This window comes from Oncorhynchus masou, chromosome 18, assembly GCF_036934945.1.
Source record: "Oncorhynchus masou masou isolate Uvic2021 chromosome 18, UVic_Omas_1.1, whole genome shotgun sequence".
Lineage (NCBI taxonomy): Eukaryota > Metazoa > Chordata > Actinopteri > Salmoniformes > Salmonidae > Oncorhynchus > Oncorhynchus masou.
Window position 1 is genome coordinate 52,957,098 of NC_088229.1, and position 15,698 is coordinate 52,972,795.

Below are 15,698 nucleotides of genomic sequence, written 5' to 3' on the forward strand. Positions count from 1 at the left end.
AACCATTTTGAAACGGGGAGGTTCTACCTGAAAGTGTTCAATAAAAACAGCAGATTTTTGTTTCCGGCCCCAGTGTGCCTTACTGAACACCACCCAGCACATCTGGCCCTCAAGGGCCGAAATCCTGCTACCTATCATTTCTTCGTGGCATTTAATTAATCTTTTCATGCAGTTGATCATAGCTTAAATTGAGTCATGCATCCCTGCTCAAGACATTTATATATAATAACAGAGCATTCATGTGGAATTTATCTAATTCTGTAAGGGCCTGCTCTCAGTCTCACCTGCATGAGGTAGAATGGAGGAGCAACAGTGGGGTGTGTGTTGATATAGTAGACAGCCAAAAGGGTCAAGGCTACCAGCAGAATGAGGGCTGCCACCACACCTGCAATAATCGCAGTGTGCTCCGTCCGTTCCTGGTGCGGAGGACCCGTTTGCAAGTCTGAGAGAAAAGGAAAGCGAGGTAATGCCAATGATTCTAAATCCTTGGAATGATTGTGAATAAGAATAGCTAATGTCAAATTAGCACAAGTCTACCCTGCTACACTTGATAAAATGGCTAATGGAGAAGGCAAGGTGCCCACGGCAGGATACATACAGGATACATACAATACAGACAAACAGTTAGCCAGCTTCACTTGCACATTAGCGACAGTTATAGGACAGAAACACATCACAAAGACAGAAAAACAAAAGACTTACCGTACAACACTATGAACTCCAGCAGCATTCCAGTTTGCCTGGAATTGTTGGTGATAATAAAGGCTTGGAACAGCCAGGATATTGTCTTTCAGGAGGTAGCACACTGAAATGTATATTTTATTCATAGTTGCATCAGGATCTTTTTTTCTACATTTTTTTAACTGAGTTCATCTGCTCAGTGGCTCAGTCTAGTCTACGGTCAGTGCTTCCGGGTAAGGATAACATTACTCACAACCAGGCAGCCTCACTGACCTATGCAAAACACCCACGTAGCCAACCAACTACAAGCCAACTCACCACCACCATTGTAGCGAATGAAAAGTTTGGTGTCATCTGTGGACAAAAGGAGAGTATTGTTGTACAGACACATGAGATGGGAAGAGACAGACGGACATAGAGAAACAAATAGACAGACTGACAGACAGAACCTAGACAACAGAATGCAAGCACAGAAAGCATGGATTGGCATCTCACTATATTTACCAATCTTTTGAGGGTGGATTTGGGTTGCAGCTACATAGCAAAACTTGAAATGTCTCCTTATAATTATACTATGGTGTCTTTAAAAACATTTAAATCTGGAAATTGTTAAATGTCTCAAACCTGGCAACATTGATTTCCTATGTCGACATTGGACTGGACCATTTATTTGGGTTGGACCATACTATCTTTAATAAGCTAATCGGGGTGTGCTGATTTGGTATGTGAATGGCCAGCAACCCTGGGCACCACTATAACTCAGACCCAGCAGACCCCCAACTCACCCTCAGTGACGGGGATATCTGAGAGCACTGCAGGGGAGGGTGTGGGCTCTGGGGCTGAGTGGTTGAAGGACCCCATGGAACCCTCAGGGCCACCCTGAGTGTAGTCCTCACAAGTGCCCTCTTTTGCCTGAAAGAAAATTACAAAATAATATTGCCGGGAGAGGGGGAGTAACGGTTGTTCGATGTACTTTGTCGATGTAATTTCTGATTTTTCGGCCCAACGATCTAATACCATCTCACCTCTTCAGGACAGTTGTAGTCGAGCCACTCCTGTCTGTGACGATCAATTCCATCGGAGCATCTGAAGTACAAGTGGAGAGGACCGCGAGAGATGACAATTATCTACTAGTATAATTCACAAATACTACACAAATAAACCATTTTTACGTCTCATGTTAGTCCTTCTTACATGACATTAAGTCTAACACTCACATGTATACATACACATGCAAGATCATGCAAACTCACGCGCACTGCACACACACACACACACACACACACACACACACACACACACACACACACACACACACACACACACACACACACACACACACACACACACACACACACACACACACACACACACACACACACACACACACACACACACACCTCACCTTTGCAGTGTGTTGCACCAACCACAGCCATTTGTCAGGTTGGATATGAGACAGAGTTCACAGGTGGTGTGTTGGAGACATGCTGGAAAAATAAGACAAATGATCCACTACAACTTTTACAGGCTTGTATTCAGTGGGGGGAAAGCGTGAAACTGCCATCATGATGTTACAAGTTTGGCTGAGTAGGGGTCTGTGAGCACAATGCGTACTCACTGGGCAATGGTGTGAATTCAAAGGCAGAGTGATTGTTGATCTTAGTGGTGTCAATCTCTACCCTATGGTACTCATAGATGGTCCGCCGTCTTGCATCTATAGAGAGGAAATCAAGTAGAAGTCGGACCAGTATTCTTGACCTTGTGACATTCACACAAATAACATGACGGTACATCTAAAACTGGTCTGGGTACAGTAGAGAGGGAAGGATATTGGATGACAGGTGTGAGTGTAGTCTTGTTGTGACTGACCTGAGGACTGTGGAGAGGGGAGGAGGGCCATGAACGCGTCGGACAGGCCCACCTTCACTGGGTGTTCAGTGGAGTTGATCTTCTCTACTGGCAAAGGAACCTAAAGGAGTAGGAGAAGGAGGGAATCAAAGACTGGAGAGATGGCTTTTGCGTTTTTACACACAAGTTGACTTTGAGAGACTGTTTGAGATATTTCCATTTTGAGCTAGGGTGCGCCTACAGTGATCAATAACATGTTCGAAAATCCTAACCTGTTGTTGTGAGTGTTCCACGTCTCCGAGTGAGTATTATTTTATATCTATAAAATGAGGCCAGCTATCTATGGCTACAGCTAGCTTTTCTGCCACACTGAGCCCATCTCTTTCAGTGTTTGGATAAGAGGATAACTTAAACATACACACTTTATTAACGGTTTAACAGACTTCATATTTTTTAAGTGAGGTGAGCAAGCGAGAAAAAACAAAATACAAAATAAAGTTGAACCCATTGTACAAAATACCAAACAACCTCAGTACAACACCTAGTGTTCACGCCAAGCGACCTCACAAAAACTTTGTATAACTGTTTTGGAATGACAGTCACAGGGACCAGGGTTTGAGTCCCAGTCAGGGTACCCCTGCATTGGTGTCAGGTGTTGGATAGCACCGTTGAAAGCATGGCTGAATCTCAAACCGAACACTTAGCTATTAAGCCCGTGAGTGGCCACTAGCTAATGTGTTCGACAGTTAACACTCGAGTCTGCAAGTGTTTTGGCCAAAATTAACATTGAGACGATGCGCACTCAACGTCCCAACTGCCACTTATCAATATTCCGAAATCCATTCATGAGCATTCTCCCGCGACCTGTCTTGTAGAATATATACAGTACCTTACAAAAGTATTCAGACCCCTTGGATTTCTTCACATTTTATTGTGTTACAACATGGGATTAAAATTGATGTAATTGTCTTTTTTGTCAACAATCTACTCAAAATACTCTGTAATGTCAAAGTTAAAGATGTTTTGTCATTGCATAAGTATTCAGTAAAATGTTTCTTAACAAAAATAAGTTAGATAATAGGGGTTGACATGATTTTAAATGACAAACCCTTCTTCTGTCCCCCATACATACAACATCTGTAAGGTCCCTGAGTCACGTATTACATTTAAAGCACAGATTCAACTACAAAGACCAGGGAAGCTTTCTGAAGCCTCAAAAAGTGATTGGTAGACGGGTAACAATAACAAATCAGACATTGAATATATCTTTAAGCATACAGTGGGGAGAACAAGTATTTGATACACTGCCGATTTTGCAGGTTTTCCTACTTACAAAGCATGTAGAGGTCTGTATTTTTTTAATCATAGGTACACTTCAACTGTGAGAGATGGAATCTAAAACAAAAATCCAGAAAATCACATTGTATGATTTTTAAGTAATTAATTTGCATTTTATTGCATGACATAAGTATTTGATACATCAGAAAAGCAGAACTTAATATTTGGTACAGAAACCTTTGTTTGCAATTACAGAGATCATACGTTTCCTGTAGTTCTTGACCAAGTGTGCACACACTGCAGCAGGGATTTTGGCCCACTCCTCCATACAGACCTTCTCCAGATCCTTCAAGTTTCGGGGCTGTCGCTGGGCAATACGGACTTTCAGCTCCCTCCAAAGATTTTCTATTGGGTTCAGGTCTGGAGACTGGCGAGGCCACTCCAGGACCTTGAGATGCTTCTTACGGAGACACTCCTTAGTTGCCCTGGCTGTGTGTTTTGGGTCGTTGTCATGCTGGAAGACCAAGATCTCGCGATACATGGCCCCATCCATCCTCCTCTCAATACGGTGCAGTCGTCCTGTCCCCTTTGCAGAAAAGCAACCCCAAAGAATTATGTTTCCACCTCCGTGCTTCACGGTTGGGATGGTGTTCTTGGGGTTGTACTCATCCTTCTTCTTCCTCCAAACACAGCAAATGGAGTTTAGACCAAAAAAAGCTCTATTTTTGTCTCATCAGACCACACGACCTTCTCCCATTCCTCCTCTGGATCATCCAGATGGTCATTGGCAAACTTCAGACGGGCCTGGACATGCGCTGGCTTGAGCAGGGGGACCTTGCGTGCGCTGCAGGATTTTAATCCATGACGGCGTAGTGTGTTACTAATGGTTCTCTTTGAGACTGTGGTCCCAGCACTCTTCAGGTCATTGACCAGGTCCTGCCGTGTAGTTCTGAGCTGATCCCTCACCTTCCTCATGATCATTGATGCCCCACGAGGTGAGATCTTGCATGGAGCCCCAGACCGAGGGTGATTGACCGTCATCTTGAACTTCTTCCATTTTCTAATAATTGCGCCAGCTGTTGTTGCCTTCTCACCAAGCTGCTTGCCTATTGTCCTGTAGCCCATTCCAGCCAAGTGAAGGTGTACAATTTTATCCCTGATGTCCTTACACAGCTCTCTGGTCTTGGCCATTGAGGAGAGGTTGGAGTCTGTTTGATTGAGTGTGTGGACAGGTGTCTTTTATACAGGTAACGAGTTCAAACAGGTGCAGTAATACAGGGAATGAGTGGAGAACAGGAGGGCTTCTTAAAGAAAAACCGGTCTTTGAGAGCCGGAATTCTTACTGGTTGGTAGGTGATCCAATACTTATTTCATGCAATAAAATGCAAATTAATTACTTAAAAATCATTCAATATGATTTTCTGGATTTTTGTTTTAGATTATGTCTCTCACAGTTGAAGTGTACCTTTGATAAAAATTACAGACCTCTACATGCTTTGTAAGTAGGAAAACCTGCAAAATCGGCAGTGTATCAAATACTTGTTCTCCCCACTGTAGCATGGTCATATGCTGTGGATTGTGTATTAAACCACCCAGACACATCAAAGATACAGTTGTCCCTCTGATCTGAGCTTCCCGGACAGGAATGAAACTGCTCGGAATGTTACCATGAGGCCATTGTTGATTTGAAAACATTTACAGAGTTCAATGGCTGTGATGAGAGGATAGATCAACAACATTGTAGTGACTCCATAATAATGACTTAAATGACAGAGTAAAAATAAGAATACAAATATTCTAAAACATGCATTGTGGATGCCCCTCAAACTCAACTCTGGACCTAGAAGCCAGTTCCACTGCCTTTTTTCATTACATTTCCCCCTCTAATCAGGGACTGATATAAACCAGGAACACCAGGTGTGTGCAATTAGTTATCTGGTAGAACAGAAACCAGCTGGTAGAACAGAAACCGTCTCTGGACCTCTTAGGGTAAAAGTTGAATACCCCTGGTGTTTGCAACAAGACAGTAAAGTGATACTGCAAAAAAAATGAAATGCAAAGCCTTATGTTTGAGGCAAATCCAACACTCTACATCACTGAGTAACTGCCTACATATTTTCAAGCATGGTGTTGGCTGCATCATGGTATAGGTATGCTTGACATTGGCAAATACTGGGGTGTTTTTTCAGGATAAAAAACAACAGGATGGAGCTAAGCAAAAGCAGAATCCTAGTGGAAAAGATGTTTCAGTCCAATAAAATAACAATGCACAAACAAAATAAAATCGTGTTGGTGTTGACTAACAGTGAAATACTTAATTACGGGCCCTTCCCAACAATGCAGAGAGAAAGAAAATAGATCAATAATAGAAAAGTTCAACAATAATAATAAAAGTAATAATAAATACACAAGTAACGATAACTTGGATATATATTTACGAGGTACACGCACTGAGTCGAAGTGCAGGGGTACGAGGTAAATGAGGTAGATATGTACATCCAAAAGGTATTGAGACAGTGACACATTTGTTTTTTCTGCCTCTGCACTCCAGCACTTTGGATTTGAAATTATTAAAATGATACAATACATTATTTACCATTTCTTTTGGGAACAAAATCATGTGAAACCCAACCAAAACATACAGCAAATGAATCCAACAAGTTTGTATAGTCACAAGCTCGATGTAATCACTGCGTGCTATGAATATGAGACCAAATACCAAACTTTGACTACTTTACTACACATATAAATTAATTCCTCCCAATACTTTTTGTCCCCTAAAATGGAGGCACGATGTACAAAAAGTGCTGTAATTTCTAAAGGGGTCACTCGATATGGATGAAAATACCCTCAAAATAAATCGAGCAGTCTGCCCTTTCACCTCGGTCATTGGATCAAAGTGCTGGAGTACAGAGCGGAAACAGAACGTGTCTGTCACGCCCTGGTCGAGGTATTTTGTGTTTATCTTCATTTATTTGGTCAGGCCAGGGTGTGGCATGGGGTTTTTGTATGTGGTGTGTTGGTATTGGGTTTGTAGCTTAGTGGGGTGTTCTAGTTAAGTCTGTTAAGTATGGCTGTCTGAAGTAGTTCTCAATCAGAGGCAGGTGTTTATCGTTGTCTCTGATTGGGAACCATATTTAGGCAGCCATATTCTTTGTGTGTTTCGTGGGTGATTGTCCTTAGTCCTGTATCTGTGTTAGTTTACACTAGTATAGGCTGTTTCGGTTTTCGTTACGTTCTTTGTTTTGTAGTGTTTGTATTTAGATTTGTGTTGCGTTTTGTTCATTAAACATGGATCGCAATCTACACGCTGCATTTTGGTCCGACTCTCTTTCACCGCATGAAAACCGTTACAGTGTCACTGTTCGAATACTCTTGGAGCTCACTGTAACTAGGGATAAAGTGACAGATAATAAAAAGTAGCAGCAGATTGTGTCGGAAATAAAGGTCGTGCAAAAAGGGTCAATGCAGATTGTCCGGGTAACTATTTGGTTAACTATGTAACTAACTGGCTGGGGGATAAAAGCTGTTAAGGGTCCTGTTGGTTCCAGACATCGGTACCACTTGCCTGCGGTAACCCTCTATGACTTGGGTGGCTGGAGTCTTTGACAATTTTTTAGGGCCTTCATCTGACACCAGCTCAGATGTTCCTGGATGGCCCTCCTACCCTCTGTTACACCTTGCAGTTGGATGCCAAGCAGTTGCTATACCAAGCGGTGACGCAGCCAGTGATGCAGCCAGATGCTTTCAATGGTGCATCTGTATAACTTTTTGAGGATCTGAGAGCTCATGCCAAATATTGTCAGCCTCCTGTGGAGGACGAGGCATTGTCGTGCCCTCTTCATGACTGTGTTGGTGTGTGGGGACCATGATAGATCCTTAGTGATGTGGACACAGAGGAACTTGAAGCTGTTGACCAGCTCCACTAGAGCCCGATCGATGTGGATCGGGGCGTGCTCGGCCCTCTGTTTCCTGTAGTCCACGATCAGCTTCTTTGTCTTGCTGACATTGCAGGAGAGGTTGTTGTCCTGACACCACACTGGCAGGTCTCTGACCTCTCATCTTTGTCGGTCATCAGACCAAACACCGTCGTGTCATCAGTGAGCTTCATGATGCAGTTGGAGTCGTGCACAGCCACACAGTCATGGGGGAACAGGGAGTACAGCAGGGGACTAAGTACGCACCCCTGAGGGGCCCAAGTACACAACCCTGAGGGGCCCCTGTGTTGAGGGTCAGTGTGACGGATGCGTTGTTGCCTACCCTCACCACTTTGGGATGGCAGGTCAGGAAGTTTTATTTTTATTTAACCTTTATTTAACTAGGCAAGTCAGTTAAGAACACATTCTTACTTACAATGGCAGCCTACTAAAAGTACAGGATCCAGTTGAAGAGGGAGTTGTTCAGTCCCAGGGTCCTTAGTTTGGTGACAAGCTGGCACTGGTGTTGAATTCTGAGCTGTAGTCAATGAACAGCATTCTCAGATAGGTGTTCCTCTTGCGCAGTTGAGAAAGGGCAGTGTGGAGTGCAATAGAGATTGTGGCATCTGTGGATCTTTTGGGGAGGTATACGAATTGTAATGGGTCACGAGTGTCTGGGATTATGGTGTTAACGTAAGCCATGACCAGCCTTTCAAAGCATTTCATGGCTACAGGTGTGAGTACTATGGGGAGATAGTAATTTAGACAGGTTACCATGGCGTTCTTGGGCCCAGGGACTGTGGTGGTCTGCTTGAAACATGTAGGTATTACAGACTGGGTCAGGAAGAGCTTGAAAAGCCACTTGCCTGATGGTCAGTGCATGCTCTGAGTACGCATCCTGGTAATCCGTCTGGCCCTGTGGCTTTTTGAATGTTAACCTGTTAATGTCTTACGTCGGCTGCGGAGAGCACTGGTAGAATAATTCACCTTTCATCAGGACAATATTTTTCAATACAAGGCCAAATCTACACGAGTTGCTTACCAAGAAGACAGGGAATGTTCCTGAGTGACCAAGTTACAGATCTGCTTGACAATATATGGCAAGACTTGAAAATGGCTGTCTAGCCATGATCCCCAACATCTTGACAGAGCTTGAAGAATTATGAAAATAATAATGGGCTAATATTACACAATCCAGGTGTGTAAAGTTCTTAGAGACTTAACCAAAAAGATCCACAACTGAAAGCGCCCCCAAAGGAGTTTCTAACATGTATTGACTCAAGGAGCTGAATCTTATGCAACAACTATATTTTAGTTATTTAATTTCTATTAAAACATTTTTTTAAATATATTCTTCCACTGACATTACATAGTATTATCTGTAAATTGTTGACAAAAAATACAATTAAAATACATTTTAATCCTACTTTGTAACACAAATTGTGAAGAAATCCAAGGGGTAAGTATACTTTTGCAAGGCACTATACATTATAAATGATACAATGACAGGGAGAAAGTTGTAAAAACAAAACGACATCTCTACCTCTGCCAAAAAAATATCTGTAGCTGGAATCATTTGGTCACTTGTCAGTACACTTGTAAAAAATATTATATAAAACACCTTTATATAAAGTACATATGTGCAACAGCTAGTAATATCTATACCACAATGAAGTTGTGAACATTCAAGGCATTCTATATTATACTACAACATCAGTCTAACTGAATGTGGATATGTGTTGGTTGAATGTTTCAGACAGGTTCCAGAATGTTCTTCAGCTGGTGAAACTCTTTTTGTGTTGGGTAATGCCAGCTGGTTTAGCAGGCTTTGACGATGTTTTTCACCACCTACGGCTTCGACCTCTCGCAGAAGATTTAAATGTACTGTCAGTCTCCTGGAAAGACATGAAGACTGATCATGAGGATGTGTAACCATACAATAAAATAGGTTCATTTGTAAACAAAAATGGGAACAGTAGACGGCTGGTGCTGAGCTTAATGTTGATGCCGCTGCAGATGTTGATGGGATCCGACTTTAAATGGAACCCATAACGTTAGTCACATTTGCCTCTGTGGAAATTAGTTAGCTGGCTAGCTAGTGTAAGCTAACAAAGCTAAGGTTAGCTTGCAAAGCTACAAATCACACCACCAGATAGTCAAGCCAGTGTATTTTGAATGCTAGCTAGCTAGTTTTTGGTTTAGGTAAACAAATGTAGTTTGCTAGCAAGTTAGCTAGGTAACATTAGCTACGTTACCTCAGCTTGACTTGACTTTTCTTCTGTGCTGATGTTGGCTGACCGGTGGCCTTCCTCTTTGAAGTGATGGGGAAAGTCGATGGAATAGAATCACTTTTCAACAACATATGCAACCCCATCGGTTGAGACTTCAGTTCCGTTTTGAAATCCTCTTGCTGAAAGTGCTGGCTACAAACACAGACATTTAGATTTTTCTCACAACAATTGGATACACCTCCTCAGGGCAGTACTATGTCCTGTGGTTTGCTTACAACCAGGAAAATTAGCTGGCCCGTTTCTACCAGTGATATGCAGAAAATTCATCTTAAGGTAGCTAGAGACAACCACATATCACAGTCATGGTAAGTACAATTTTTCCTCAATTCATTCAAGTGCGAGAGACTGTTGCGTTTATCCAGCATTGTGTCTGTAGTGGGGAACTATAGTGGAGAACTATAACGGCCTTCTATGCCCTCAGAGAAGGCCCAAGGATTGATAAAGTAATTTTACCCCCTTTTTCTCGTGATATCCAATTGGTAGTTACGATCTTGTCTCATAGCTGCAACTCCCCAACGGGCTCGGGAGAGGCGAAGGTTGAGTCACGCGTTCTCCGAAAATATGACCCAACAAGCCATGCTTCTTCTTAACACCTGCTTTCTTAACCCAGAAACAAGCAACACCAATGTGTCGGAGAAAACACCATTCAACTGACGACTGAAGTAAGCTTGCAGGTGCCTGGCCCACCACAAGGAGTCACAGGAAAGGAAAGCCCCCCGGCCAAATCCTCCCCTATCCCGGATGACTCTGTGTGCCGCCCTATGGGAATCCCGGTCCCGGCCGGTTGTGACACCGCCTGAGATCGAACCCCAGTCTGTAGTGATGTACTCAGCACTGCGAAGCAGTGCCTTAGACCACTGCGCCACCCGGGAGGCCCTTCAATTGTATTTGTTTTGGTGGTATCTTGGGAGATAAATCTAGCTATCTAGCTATTCAGAAACGAGACAGAAGCCCTCTGCCAATTGTATTAGAGCAGAATTGTGGAGTGGCAATAGAATCAACCAATCATGAGACAGCTTATAGGGAGCAGGTCAGAGACCTGAGCATGCGGTGTAAGGACAACAACCTCTCCTCCAACGTGATCTAGACAAAGGAGATGATTGTGGACTACAGGAAAAAGAGAAACAAGCACACCCCCATTCTCATTGACGGGGCTGTAGTGGAGCAGGTTCTTGGCGTCAATCACCAACAAACTACCATGGTCCAAGCACACCAAGACAGTCATGAAAAGAGCATGACAAAACCTATTACCCCTCTGGAGACAAAAAAGATTTGACATGGGTCCTCAGATCCTCAAAAGGTTTTACAGCTGCACCATCGAGAGCATCCTGACGGGTTGCATCACTGCCTGGTATGGCAACTGCTTGGCCTCCGACCACAAGGCACTGCAGAGGGTAGTGCGTACGGCCCAGTACATCACCGGGGCCAAGCTTCCTGACATCCAGGACCACTATACCAGGCGGTGTCAGAGGAAGGCCCTAAAAATTTCAAAGACTCCAGCCACCCTAGTCAAAGACTGTTCTCTCTGCTACCACAGGGCAAGCAGTACCAGAGCGCCAAGTCCAGGTCCAAGAGGCTTCTAAACAGCTACTACCCCCAAGCCATAAGACTCCTGAACATCTAATCAAATGGCTGCCCAGACTATTTGCATTGCCCCCCCCCCCCCCCAATTGCGCTGCTCCTACTCTGTGTTATTGTCTATGCATAGTCACTTTAATAACTCTAATACCTGCATGTACATATTACCACAATTACCTCGACACCGGTGCCCCTGCACATTGACTCTGTACTGTTACCCCCTGTATATAGCCCCTCTATTGCTATTTTATTGCTGCTCTTTAATAATTTGTTATTCTTATCTCTTATTTTTTTATGGATTTTCTTAAAACTACATTGTTGGTTACGGGCTTGTAAGTAAGCATTTCACTGTAAGGTCTACACACCTGTTGTATTTGGCGCAAGTGACATTTTTTGTTGTTGATTTGATCACATTTTGACTTGCAATGGGTGGGACCATTTTTCCCATTTACATTTTTTCAATTGAATTTCTTCTCGAAGGCCTAGAGGCACATCACTACTAAGAGCATGAGCCTATAGTGTACCATAGTATGAGTCATAATACCCATAAAACCTAGTGGTCAAACATGGAAATGGTTCTAATAGTTTTTTCCACCATTAATTTTTTTCATAGGGGATTAGGTGATTAATGGTATCAGGTGTGTTAGCTGGGGCTGGGGCAAAACTGTGACTCCAATCAGGCCCTCGAGGACTGGAATTTCCCACCCTTGAGCTAGCTCATGGTTAGCTAGTTAGCAACATTAGCCTGAATAGATGGCTACATTAGCTGTCTATTTGTCTAACAATTTAAAATGCATGCGAAATTCATAAAAACTAGTTTAACTTTATTTAGGTTTTATAAACCAGCAGTCTAGATTTCTAGTTGACTATCTAGCTATCTTAGATGGTGAAACTAAGCGTTCTTGATAATGTTTATGTCTGTGGGTGAGGGGTGGGTAGCCCTTTTCAATTACTACTTGACATGTATCTTAGCTGTATTAATTTGTTGTGGATTTTTGAGAGGTTTCAGAGATGGATTGATTAGCATCCTCTGTTGAATCAACAATGTGCTTACTTTACTGTGGGAAGACATTGATCTGTTTGCTGTTTCCCTCTGGACAGCAGATCATTGGTATATCTTGTCGGCAAAGGTATGTAAATCTTATTTGGTCCTACATGCTATGGTGGGTTTTAAATTATTTAGTATTCACACGTTTGTTTTTGAGGTATTGTCATGTTATTGATGCCAAATTGCAAACCTTATTTGCACTTTCTTTATTCCAGAACCAATTGATTATTTAAGTCAGGTGTGTCACGCCTTGGTCTTAGTATTTTGTGTTTTATATAATTAGTTGGTCAGGCCAGGGTGTGACATGGGTTTATGTTATTGTGTTGTCGTATTGGGGTTTTTGTAGGCATTGGGATTGTGGTTGATTAGGGGTGTGTTTAGTTTAGGTTTGGCTGCCTGAGGCGGTTCTCAATCAGGTGATTCTTGTTGTCTCTGATGGTGAACCGTATTTAGGTAGCCTGGGTTTCACTGTGTATTTCGTGGGTGATTGTACCTGTCTCTGTGTAGTTTCACCAGATAGGCTCGGTCACTTTGGATTTTTTTTTTCTTGTTTTGGAAGAGAAGAGAACGAGCGCCATTCTTCTTGCGGAGATGGTGCTAAATACATCAACACGGTCGGTCCCTGGGATTGGGCTGGCCAACACGATTCGTTTTGCTTGGAAGGAAAAGGAGTTGGAGCCTTTAGGATGGGAATCTTTTGGAAGGATAATATTGATGGGGATTCTAAAGCTGACGGTGAAGGACGTGTTTTGTTTCCAAGGCAACTCGTTGGAGGGAGCATACGACTTGGCGCTATATACAGAAGAAAAACACGATGATATCCTGAGGAGGGCAAGAGCAGTGGGAGGTGAGAGGCCGATGTGCCACTACGAAATAACAAGCCTGGTAAAGAATAACTTTAGGATTGTAACTGTCAACATTTACAACCCTTACGTTAAGGACGAAGAGATGAGGGCTTTTCTGGGGAGATACATGGATAACGTCTCCTCAGCTAGGCACCTCAAAGACTCCCTTGGGTTTTGGAATGGGAGGAGAGGCTTCCAGGCCCTCCTCAGGGAGGACCCAAAGGGACATGGTGGCTACCTCCATCCTCCTGCTATGTTCTCCCTTGGGGCTGACAGGGGGACGTTGTTTTATGCACGTCAGCCCCCATTTTGCAGGCGCTGTATGGCCTACGGACACATTTTCGCCTCGTGCAGCATGAGAAAATGCAGATTTTGTGGATCTGAGGATCACGAGGCGAGGGATTGTGACAAGCCTAAGACATGCCATGGGTGTGGCTCGTCAGCACACCTGTGGCGGGGTGCCCGGCCCGTCAGAGGTCATATGCGTCTGCGGCTGGGGGGGAGCAGGAGCAGGGGATGGGGGAAGAAGAGGAGGGGAAGGAAGCACGCCTCATGACAAGAGTACAAGTCCAGAGGGGAAGGCCACAAGGAAGGAAGAGGAGCAAGAAGCGGCGGATGGAAGAGAGAAGGAAACGGAAGGCACGGGAGTAGGAGAACCAGGAAAAGAGGCGGAAGAAGGCAACCGAGTGGAGGAGCATGAGAGAGGAGAAAGCGAGGGAGGAGTGGTGGAGAAGGAGACGGTGGAAGAGCAAGTGGACTGGGGGGAAAGTGCCCTGGTGGAAGAGATGAGGGGTATGGTGGAGGAGCTGGCGGGGGGGGGGGGAGGGTGGTATCTCTCCACTGCCGCCATCACCAAAGAAGAGAATGAAGAGGAGGGTGCGATTGGCCGACAGTGAGGGGGAGGGGATGGCCAAGAGAGTGATGGGGGTGGGAGAAACCTCTGGGTTGCTGCTGGTTTCCCCAGGCCCTCAACCTCGTTTGGGTGGGTACACACCTAACAAGACTCAGGACTGGGTACAGGAGGAGGTGGGGAGTTTTTTGTTTGGGGACTCAGCCTCCCCAAATCTTTTCCAAACCAGCTGCAACACTGGGGAGGGGAGGATTGTGGGGGTAGACCCAGGGTGCAGGGCACCCCGGAGCCAAACACTATTCCTGCATCCTGGGATGGTGTGATGGAGGAAGAGGGGGATGTCGGGATTACGGATGGTGTTCTCACCGGTAGATATGGAGCAGGGGAGCATCGGGTGAGTCTCCTGTTTTTTTTTTTTCTGTCTGGGTTTGGAATTTGAGTGTATTACATGTTTTTAATTTTTCATGGAGTCTAATTTTACTTTTGTAAGTTTAAATGTAAGGGGTTTAAGGGATATTGTTAAGAGGAGGGCGGTTTTTAGTTATTTGGAGGGTGTGGGGTTTGATTTTTGTTCACCTGAGGGATGGAGGGGATGTTAGTAGGTTTAAGAGGGAGTGGGACAAGGGGGAGTCGGTTTGGGGTGTTGGGGGGGTGCACTCATCGGGAGTAGGGATTTTGTGTGGGCACAGGGAGGTAAAAGTGGAGGATTCTTTTGTGGTAATGCAGGGGAGGGTTATAGGGGTGGATGTCACGATAAGGGATTGTAAATTTAGATTAGTGGTGGTGTATGGGCCACAGGTGGTGGCAGACAGGAGGGAGATGGTGGACTGTCTGACGCCCCTGTGTGTCACAAATAGGAAATTAGTGATAGGGGGGGATTTTAATACAGATTTAGGAAGAGGGGGGATAGCAGTGCAGGCACCATTGCCAGGCTATTGGCTTGCCATGGTCTGGTAGATGGTGGTCTGCACACTACTCCGAAAATGGACGGTCCTACATGGCGTAACTCCAGGGGGGTTGAGCGGAGGTTCAACTATATTTTTGTACCCAGGTCTTTGGGTAATTTGTCTGGGCGGCTGTTGCCTGTTTTCTTTTCGGATCACGACGGGGTGCTCCTGCAGGTGGGGTCGCCAGTCTGCCTCTTTGGTAGGGGGTACTGGAAGCTAGATCGGGATGTGCTGGAGGAGCAGGCTTTTGTTGACGGGTTTTATGGTTTCTTTAGGAGGCTTGAGGGCCTCCGGTCCATGTGCGAGGGGGTGTTAGAGTAGTGGGAATTAGTTAAGGTGAGGATTAGGGCTTTTATAATAGGGTATTGCAAGAGGAAAAAAAGGGAGGAGAGGAGGGAGGTGGATCATATCCAAA

At 44.3% G+C, this 15,698-nt stretch overlaps 1 protein-coding gene across 1 annotated transcript in view; it reads right to left on the minus strand.

Annotated features, from left to right (window-relative positions):
* The window catches only part of plxdc1 (plexin domain containing 1), a 105,923-nt gene that overhangs the window by 5,074 nt on the left and 85,151 nt on the right, over nt 1-15,698 (minus strand). The window contains exons 7-12 of the mRNA XM_064923667.1: nt 2,551-2,650; nt 2,300-2,395; nt 2,087-2,168; nt 1,707-1,767; nt 1,467-1,593; nt 285-442 (exon numbers count right to left, since the gene is read on the minus strand). Of these exons, the coding sequence (XP_064779739.1) occupies nt 285-442; nt 1,467-1,593; nt 1,707-1,767; nt 2,087-2,168; nt 2,300-2,395; nt 2,551-2,650 (624 nt within the window). The remainder of the gene's footprint in view (nt 1-284; nt 443-1,466; nt 1,594-1,706; nt 1,768-2,086; nt 2,169-2,299; nt 2,396-2,550; nt 2,651-15,698) is intronic.